Genomic DNA, 10,517 nt, shown 5'->3' with positions numbered 1-10,517 from the left:
ATATGTATGTTAATGCGCAAATTCATACCGATCCTTGATGGACGTTGTCAACGGTTAATTTGTGCATATTTTTATGGTAACTTCATCGTGTTTTGACCGGAGGTTTGATCCGTGGAGTGCTTTTGAAAATATGGAAAATTCAAGAAAATTCGGAATAAACGCCAACGGAGGAAATGCTGCATAATCGACACTAGGTTGTCTTTCTCATTTAATTCGCCCTATTTCGTGAGGTCTACGACCGTTGGGAGCAGATTTTCACTTGAATCTGCACAGAAATCACGAAAACGGAGATATTAATCAGGAAGTGGCGGTATATGCATGCCCACATGGTCGGTTCAAATAGCGTTGCATTGGTCTTCGACAAGATTTGAGAATACAATGGCTTCTGTACCAGCGAATATTTCCTTTGTTTAAAACCGCGTCGTATTTTGATGTCGCATCGTATGCCTCTATGAATTTGTAATTTTTAGCGTCGTGGATTGTATTATGTCACACTCATTTTGACGTTGTGTTTTTTTCTGTCAGTACTCGTGACGAGATCAATTCCTTGAGTGACCTTGATACAGCCTATTTTAATGGAATGTGCCCTGTAACATGATTTTATTGTGTGAAGGTCACAAGGTGTCATCCCGTTCTTTGTGTTTATTTGAAGGCATCCACAACATAAATGAATATGTGCCAGGTTTTTTCCTTTCTCTTTCAGAACTTTCGAATTTTCTCTCGACCTGTGTTGCTTGGATTATATATATTTATGTATATGGATTATATTTTTTCCATTTTGTTGAAAACAGTTGGGAGGAAATGATTCATGATGATTAATAATTTCTGGTACTAACCTACTTTGATTTATCCAATAATCCACTTTATATACCTGAATTGAACCTATTTAGAGGTTATTTCTGTATCTACTGGATAAGCTGGTTGGAAATCAGGACTTTGAATCTACAGTGATAAATTGTCAGGTAGATTTAAACAGAAACCAGAGGCTATTTGTTCATTGCTTCTCCAGTGTCCCATCTAGAGTTTACGTCGTTTTGGTTGTCTGGATTGTTGTGTTCATTTGTGTTACGGCATTATCAAGCAGAATTTTTTTACCATATCGGCCGCGTTACTGAAATCCACCAAAATGGCATGCATTGGTGTGAAACGGCTTGTTCCCTTTAGTTGTTAGACTTACTAGTCTACCTTTTCTAACAAATCCCTTTCAGACATTTTGTGGTACTGTTGATAATTTACTATAATAAAAATATCATCGGCAAGGTTGAAGAAGTGTGTACTTTTGATCATTAAAGGGAATGTGTGCCTTGCAGTGAAAATTTCAACTTAAAATATGATGTAAAAATAGGGTTTCAGAAAAGTTAATGGCATTTGTTCCTTCCTTGACACATATTGCCCATTAACTTATATTTGAAGTCGAGAAGGCCATAATCCAAGGTAGTACTCGGTAAATCATAATTTAATATCCTCTTCAGTGCAGAGCTGTTTGTTCATTAATGACTGTATCTGCCTAACGTAATGATGACGTGACGTCACATGTGCATGCTCAGCAAATCTTGCCCTTGAACTAAAACTTTGTCCTTAAACCATTAAAGATTATAATTGATGACAATGGTCTTAGAAAATTTGATCACTGCAAATCGTCATTTTGCTGATTTTCTGATTGTTTGGTTTTGAGTTGTGCACTGAAATCTTTGTTGTTGTCCCTAGCTAAACTGATATGACCTATATTTAAGGCCATTATGTGTATGGTGGAATCAAGTGTCCTGAGACGGACTGAATTCAGTCTCGGTGATTTTTGGGAATACAGTACTGACAATTTCTGTCCATTCTTTTGAAGCAGGATGGGATGTTTTATTGGGAATCCGAGTTTTTACATGAAATGATGTGGATCAAACAATTTTGTTTTGATGTATGCACTTTGGCTGTGTCCCAACATGTTCTAATTCAGGAAGTGGTGTGGATATTTTGACCTTTGACCAATTTACATGAAAGTCAAAGCTCTGGGCGTGGTGTAAAGAGTGTTGTGTGTAGCAAGTGGCGTCATGGAGTCTTATAGTCACGTGTTTGCACCAGCCTTTTTTGTGTTAGTGTAAAGGGAAAGGATACAAATGTAAAGAGTTTTGTATTTGATTTATATTGTCATTTTAATCCCATTAATGAAAGTAATTTTATTTGATCTCTTTGTGTATAAAGATTTTGCAAGATACATTTGCCATTTTAGTACTGAAACTATAGCCAAGTTGTCTTTTTCCACATTCTAAATTCAGTCTTGTAAGTCCGTGTGAAGGCATGGACCTTGCACTTTATGTATTGTTTAATTGATGATTGTAGAGACGAATTAAAATTCAACTCCATAAGAAACCACAGTGCTTCAGCTTTCTCTTTCTATGTAGAATTGTCAAAAAGATGCAATCTCAATTGAAGATTGATGAACTGATTAAAGTGAACCTTGTTTGTAGAGATATCATTTGATCCTAGTGAGAAATGGTCAATTTGGTCAGTGTATTGTAATGTCCCATGCTCCTGGCTTTCTTTGTGCCAGTAATTTTATAACACATTGTTGAATTAAAATTTGTGAAAAGAAATTTCATTGAGCTTGAATAGAAACTTGAGTGCTAGGCAGTTCCATCTCTCTGTAGTTCCTTGTGGTTGACTTGAGTGAGTGTCAAGTAATTGCAAAATTTGATATTAGTACTTTCCTCCAACCAGAAATTCTTGTTCTTTATTATGTGTGAGGTTTGTGCTGCCCCAATGTGGAGCTGTATTAATACTGTAATTTGCAGCAGGTCTGACAGTCTTCCACATCTGGTCATTGTTTTATAGGAACACCGTTCTTAATGCCATACAGAATGACCCCTCTGGTGCTAACGGTCAGTCTGTAAATGGGATCAGCCCTTCTGTCCACCTTGGGAAAAGAGTACGTAGACCATCTCTTATGTATGAAGGGTACGAAACTTCCAAGTCAAATCCAGTGCCACCAACACAGCAACAGCCACTGCAACCAGTACAGCAACAACAGCTATCACCACAGAACCAAGAAGTGGTACGTATGTTTTTATGCATTATAATTTTAAAGCATTTGTGTGAAAATACTATAATATGATAGTGGCGTGATCATCCATGTCTTGTAGGATCAGAAGAGCTCTATAATTTGGCTGCATTGCTAATTCTTTTTCTGGATATTTTATATGCCCAGGCATATGCTTTCATGTTGTCAAGTTGCATGTTTTACTGTGTAAACACCTTAGACTCCCAAAAGTACATTCTTTCATGATCAGTGAGAAGATTGTATCGCTATGAAAATCAACTGATATTGAACAAAACTGCTTCGGGTTTTTATCTGCCAAGAAATCTACAATAAATATGTACATGCGTCATTGGTTAATATGTTACTAGCTTGCAATGAATACACTCCATGAAGGTCTGAACTAAAAACCTCTATGGAAACACAAGATAAATATTTTATACTGCAACTTTCCTTTCAGAAAATGGACCAGAAACGACAAGTAGGGAGGCAGACAAATCAGTTAATTTACCTGAAAAATGTAGTAATGAAGGCTGTCTGGAAACACCAGTTTGCATGGCCATTTCATACACCTGTAGATCCAGTCAAGCTTGGACTACCAGTGAGTAAAATTTAGATTATTGTTAAAAGTTATCAACAAATTCAGCATTTTACCAACAAGTTCTCACCAGCATGAACACAGCCAAGTGAAATGACTGGGTATGTCATGTCTTCAAGATGTGCATCACTGCAAACATGAGCAAGCATTGTCAGGCCAGGTTTTAGAATGCAGTGGATCCGCCAAGACAAACTTTAGCGAAAAATTCATATCAGAGGAGGAGTGTTCATCGCAATGTACATTCCATATGCACATGTTCGATAGATCCTGTGTATTCATTGTGAATACTGATGATGTAATATACTTCTCTTGCCTCTTACAGGATTATTTTGATATTATTAAAAACCCGATGGACCTTGGCACTATAAAGAAAAGATTAGAGAGTAATTATTATCACAGTGCAAAAGAATGTATGTCCGACTTCAATCTTATGTTCACCAATTGTTATTTATACAACAAGCCAGGCGAGGTAAGAAAAAATCCTTTGTATCTCATGCAGTTTTTCCATATCTCTTGTTTTTATCATAAATGTGGATTTCTGGGATGAATCAAACCTTACCTACTCAGACATACAATGGTGTATTCATTACTTGACACTGAGAAATGCCACAGCTTTTGCTTGTTGGACTTTGTCGACAAGCTACTGAAACTTGTACTTCCGCTTCAAGTGTTCGTTTTTGTTGTGCAGTAACTATGAATATCTTACAGCCAGTGCTGTCCTCTATATTGTTCTTTAGATTATTGAGTGATTATAATTAAAGTTGTGCGGGCCCTCACAGCGGCTGTGCAACTACTTGAAAGTGAAATCGTAATACGTGATCATGATGTTCCTGTTAAACCCCAGACTTCTTCCAATTATGAAATTCACTGTAACAGTATTTCCCCATGTTTCACACACTTTCTGTTAATATAAAAGTAACAAATAGTCATTACATGTAAAAAGATAACTTTTTCAAGCATCAAAAGATGTGAAAATAGAGGATGGCTTGTGAAGGTATGATTCAGGGCTTTGACAAATTCGTTTTGCTGTCATGCATATTTGAAAGGAAACAAACTGCCCGTGTCAGTCAAGCTTTCAAGCTTGCATCATGCTTTTCTGTGATGATAAACAATAATAGATCTGCACCTGATCTGAACTCCTGATTTCAAATCTACTCTGAGAAAAAGCTATTGAGTTGTAACAGTACTCAAGATACAAGGATTTCTCAGTGGTTTTGAGGTCTTCAAATGTATATTCCTTCTCATAGGATGTTGTTCTCATGGCACAAGCATTAGAGAAGCAGTTTCTTACCAAAGTAGCACAAATGCCACAAGAAGAAATAGAAATACCGCCTCCATCAAAAGACACTGAAATGCCTGGGAAGAGGGGGAAGAAGGGCAAAGGTCGTGGGAGCGCTGTAGCAGCTGCGGTTGCACAGCTAACTGCCAATGCATCACAAGCAATGACACCAACCCCGCAGCCGCCGCCGCCGCCACCACCAAGTGTCACAGGTAAACAAAACTGTTCAGCGTTTTCACCAATGATTCCAGAGATGCATGGATGGTCATGGTGTCAGCTCGCATATGTAGTTGCGATTTGCCATCATCTCACAATGTCTACCAGAGTTTTCTGATAACGGGCCCAGGGCGTTAATTTAAAAAAAATGGTAAATTGTCAGGGGCACACCTGGAGCTTTAATTTGGTAGGGTACCAACACCCACTAAGTACTCACAAAAACCCTGTTCATATTGACCACTTTGCGTCGGTGTAGGGCCGGACCTGGGCCGGGGCCGACGTAAAAAACCAATGTGGACACGCTGCGTCGGCCTTGGGTCGACACAGTTTGGTCCCGGTGAGAGGGGGGGGGGGGGGTGGTTCAGGGCCGACGCAAAATTTGGTCCGACGCAAATCGCCTGTGTGGACACGTTGCGTCGGCCCTGGTCCCAGTTGACCAGGCCTCCGCCATGGATCGAAGTTGAACTAGTCTCCCTATTCGCACAAAACAAACGACGTTTGAAACTAAGGTTTACACCTATCGAAAGTTTTCAATCCAGTCTTTACATTTTAATATCATCCCATGTACGCAGAACTTCCCACCAACCTTTGTTCCGCAAACGAGACCATGTCATTCGATTCTACAGTGCACGTAATAGACTAGAGAGGCATGTCAAAAATGCCGCGCACTGGTTATTTCTCCATCGCGGTCTTATATATACCATATGCTCATCCAATAAATAGTGAAGATCTCTCCGATGATTAAAAGGGTGAGTGGTAGTCATATTTGCCCTTCTTGTGCGTAAAAACGCAGGAAAATCATGAACAGTAGAAACAGCATGCCATTATTCAAATGCGCCATTTTGAACTTTGACAGGTCAGAGGTCACAAACGAAGGTAAAGTTACGTCGGCCCTAATTCTGGTACCGGTAAGTGCGGACGCGGACCAAATTTAATCCCAAAAGGACAATTATTTTGCGTCGGCCCAAATTTCAGTTGGGTTGCCAATGTGAACTAAGTAAAAAGCTTATATTTAATTTGAAGCTCATACAGTGTAAAATAAAGAGTAAGATGTAGCAGAATGCCTTTTCATGAAAGTTCTTTGTTTTCAAATGTCTGACAAATCCACCTGTGCCTCATAAGGAAACAGTGTTACACTTTCTCTGATCTGTGAATGATTTAGACTACATGCAGTAAATGATTTAGACTACATGCAGTACTCTTACACACCCATACATGATGCAGTACAAAAAAATGTCTAGACAAACTGCTACAATGTGTCAATGTCTATCTCAGGATCATCCTATTTGCAGTTATTTTCAGTGCAGTAGGGGTGTCTGATGTAAATGACTGCGGTCAGGAAGCCAGATGCCTCAGTATTTTTATTTTGTTTGCCACACAACAGTCATTTTATTACAGCTTATTGGTAATTTTTAGTGTGAGGGCGAGACAAATTGAGATGTCACTGGTAGAGGTCAAGCAAAACTAAAATTCAAAATAAGCGCCCACCCCCAAAAACAATTGCCCATGGGCCTATTATCAGAAAACTCCAGTAATTAAATATCTATATATTAGAATAACGCTTTGTTAGCGGCGGTTATCTTTGTGCGAATCACAAACTCTTTTCTCTTTAGTAAGTGTGTATTTTGATACATTGCATAGCAGCTTTGTGTAGAATCTTCACTTATTTATGACTAACATAATGACCTTGTTTTGCTACATTTGTTGCAGCATTGCCATTGCCAACACCTACACCCACACCACCACCACCACCACCACCCTCGCAACCAGTACCAATGCCGCTGGCGGAGCTTCCGTCACAACTTAGTATTCCAGATTACAGACCCCAGCAGGTTCAGTCACAGTCAACAAATTCTGTTGTACAGCCACCAGCACAGCCAGTTTCAAAGGTATGCTTCCAGATTTATACATTCTTGTCTTGTTTTTCCAAAAGAGCGAAAGCATATTGTTGTTGGTGTTGGCCCAAGATTCTTGTTCCAAATTTATGAAGAATCTAAATGTTAAATGTCTTCCTTTTTTTTTTATCACAAGTACAATGGTTGCATAAAATATTTTAATTATTCTGTTGTTTTCTTGTGAAAGGGCATGTAAAAGGTGGTAAACATTGCAGCAAATTGGCAAGTGGGCATAACACATAGTCATACAGGAGCAAATCAGTGATGTTTTATTTGTCCTGTGAATATTTTTAAAAAGTATAAGGCCAAAAAAAAAATGTTTCTGGTCAGGTCTTTCTTTAAAAATTGGTGCGGCGATGCGCATTTTATTATTTTTTTTTTATTTTTTTATTTTTTTATTTTTTCCCCGCAAGGGAGGGAGGAGGGTCAGTTTTATAGTTTTATCAATATAGTCACATATATACTGTTCATGCAGTCACTGATCATGCCCCCCAAAGAATTTTCTCTTTCTCTTCAGCCATTTTGGTTTGGTGTCAGCCACGGCCGCTGGCCACAAACAGAAAAAAAAAGGGTGACACGCTGTTGTTCAAGTGACGTGCGCGCTGACCAGAAACATTTCTTTTTTTTGGCCTAAGGAACATTTTGTTGTTCCAGTTTGTAGTAAATGCAGATGGACAAGAGCCTGAGAAAAGAGTGAATTTCTCCATGCGATTTTTGTGAGCCATGGTATGAGTTGCCCATAAAGAAGTAGCAGTACTTTAATAAAGTCTAAACAATCACAGTAGTCTGATGAAGCAGATAGTTTTACATATAATGTCAGAGTTTTATGCAAATTTTTGTTTTTATAATTAATGTGTGTACCATTGACATCCAGATAATACTGTACCGAGTAACATAAGATTGAATAACACTTCAAGACAAAAAGAACTTGCATGTTAAGCACAATGGAGTCCAGTGTGGAGGCTATTTATGTCAAACGTTAGAGAGACAGCCTGTGATTGTGGCTTGATTGGCCCTCAACAAGCAAGATGGAGAAATTTGTAGAATTTTATTCAATCAATATTCGATTCATTGAGTTTCAAAGAATGACTGCCCATAAGACAGTATTTTTGCAGAGAGAATTTTCAATATCGTTACCTTCTCCCCTTGACAGTGAGACAGCATGATGGTCTCCTGGTGTGTTCACAACTGTTGACCTTTCGACACATTTTTAGTTCGTCCGGCGGGGACTTATAGATTGGGTCCCGTCCGTCTGTCATCAACAGTTTCTCAGACACTGCTGTCTTCAACTGTTCATTCTGAAAATTATTTGCAGCTCAAACAGTAGTTAGAGACTGGAATAAAAATGCCTTGTGATTGTATGCATGTGTTGCACAGCGGAAGTTTATTGCTGGTATATTTGCAAGTCAATTGTTTGTGTTTACGTGAAAACTGCTGTAATTGATCATTTTCAGGCTTTTTTGACAAATTCAACATAAGAACAAAGAGGAATGTATATGAAAGATTGCAAACTGTTTACAAGTTGATGAACATAAGCACCCAATTCTTCTCTGTAAATTTTTATGAATCGTTCCTGTGTGAATAAATAAGTAAATAAATAAACGGATAAGCAAAAGACAATGTTTAGATAATACAATTGTACCAATTGTTTGTTTGTTACATTTGAGGATATGATTTGCTGAAATTATGTACCTAAACTGGCATCTTTTCACAAAATGAAAATTATGTGAATGTTTGAAGATATATATTTTCAGTTCTTTTATAATTGTCATTGAATTTTGAATCAAATATGCCTGTTTTAGTCCAATTTCATACCTTTAATTGTGTAAACTCAAACAATAGTGTAGTAAATTAGTGTGTTGTAAGAATTTTTTCTCTCAGGAAATGACCTGCATTAGTCTAAAAGAAGTGTAACATGTTGAATAGTTTGGTTTAAAACATTTGCATGTAAGTTAAATTGCATAGAAAGTTGATGGCACTTAATGATAAAAGTACTAATAACTTTTAGAATGGCAGGGTATGGTCACATTATGCAATCTGTGTATCGAAAAGTCATACTTATGTGTTAGTAAGACACTACATAGCCATAATTCTGTGGGACACATGTACTATCATAATTAATTATATTTCTCATCATTCAATAGGCCAAAAAAGGCGTGAAGAGGAAAGCAGACACAACGACGCCCACTGCACTAATATTACCTCCCTCACATGAAGAACCTATGGTTGCATTAAATGAACCTTTACCCACTGGCAAACCTGCCAAGATTCCAGCAAGGCGGGAAAGTGGACGTAAAATTAAACCACCTAAAAAGGACTTGCCGGACGTGGCACAACACAGCAAAGGCAAAAAAGGAAAACTTTCTGAACAGCTCAAGTACTGTAGTGGAATTCTTAAGGAACTTTTTTCAAAGAAACATTCAGTGAGTTTGTTCTTCTGAACTACTGTGCATAATGTGTGTGTGTACCAAATCGTCGGGAGTTAGCTCGTCACTGAAGAAGTTGGATATGTATCTTTGCTGGAGACATTGCAGAGCTTCACTGTGGCTTTACTGTATACGTAATTCCCTTACTGTAGATGTAAATTTGTAAAAAGCAGCAAAGTTTGCTGTGCTTACCTGCTGGTTCTCAAAATTGGTTCTAATCGTCCCTTACCTCTAAAAAGATACCTAAAAGAAAGTACATAACAAGATACCACTAGAAGTCTCATATCTTCCAGTGGATTTCTCAATCATTACCTGATTGCATTTGAAATTTGAATATGTGTTTCAGTGCTGATGGCTACAATTTTAGTACTGCTTTTCCATCAGCAGGAACTCTGAAAGTAGTTTTCCTGAAAGGTACATAAAGAACAGGAACGTATCTTTTGTTAATTGTCTGCAATAGTAAACTATCGGGAAGCTGACTATCTTGTGATCTTCTTCATCACGCGTGTGAAGATAATTGAGAATGAGATTGGTACTATTCCAAACAAGTCCTGATCCGTCATCTCACTGGTACAAATCCAGACATAACATTCAATATTAGGCATGGATCCAATATATTTTGTTTTGTTGAATTAGACATACAGCCTAAAACCCCACGTAAATATGTGTGTCACAGTGAAAACATTAAATTTCCAACAATGTACAGTTTTGGCACACTGAAGGGACATTTGAATATATGACGTATTTGGTTCTGCCACCTTCGAAGCCCTGCATTGCCTCTTCTCCACCTTGCTGAAACCCAAACAGGAAACTGACCGCTGCGTATCCCGCGCATTTGTGAAGTTTGTGTATCACTGGATACTATGTTTGTATTGACTGCAAAGGAAGCAGTTTTTGCCAACATTCAACACCGACTATTGTATCTGAAAGCAGTAGGATCAACAAGCTATGGAACAAGATACAGAAGTCTGTCCTTCATGATTGAAAATACCTTCAAATGAAAGGCACTCGGTATTGGTAGTTGACGTATAAAAATCATTCAGTCACTTTGCTACTGTAGTTGAACCTTGACAAAGAA

At 38.1% G+C, this 10,517-nt stretch overlaps 1 protein-coding gene across 6 annotated transcripts in view; it reads left to right on the top strand.

Moving 5' to 3' along the window:
- The window catches only part of LOC139114271 (bromodomain-containing protein 2-like), a 41,148-nt gene that overhangs the window by 788 nt on the left and 29,843 nt on the right, over nt 1-10,517 (top strand). For all 6 annotated transcript variants that reach the window (XM_070675869.1, XM_070675864.1, XM_070675868.1 and 3 more), the window contains exons 2-7: nt 2,824-3,043; nt 3,486-3,626; nt 3,946-4,092; nt 4,871-5,114; nt 6,829-7,007; nt 9,158-9,436. In XM_070675869.1, the coding sequence (XP_070531970.1) occupies nt 2,936-3,043; nt 3,486-3,626; nt 3,946-4,092; nt 4,871-5,114; nt 6,829-7,007; nt 9,158-9,436 (1,098 nt within the window). In that variant the 5' untranslated portion in view covers nt 2,824-2,935. The remainder of the gene's footprint in view (nt 1-2,823; nt 3,044-3,485; nt 3,627-3,945; nt 4,093-4,870; nt 5,115-6,828; nt 7,008-9,157; nt 9,437-10,517) is intronic.

Source organism: Ptychodera flava, chromosome 16 (assembly GCF_041260155.1).
Source record: "Ptychodera flava strain L36383 chromosome 16, AS_Pfla_20210202, whole genome shotgun sequence".
Classification (NCBI taxonomy): domain Eukaryota; kingdom Metazoa; phylum Hemichordata; class Enteropneusta; family Ptychoderidae; genus Ptychodera; species Ptychodera flava.
This window is presented reverse-complemented; position numbering and strand designations above follow the sequence as displayed.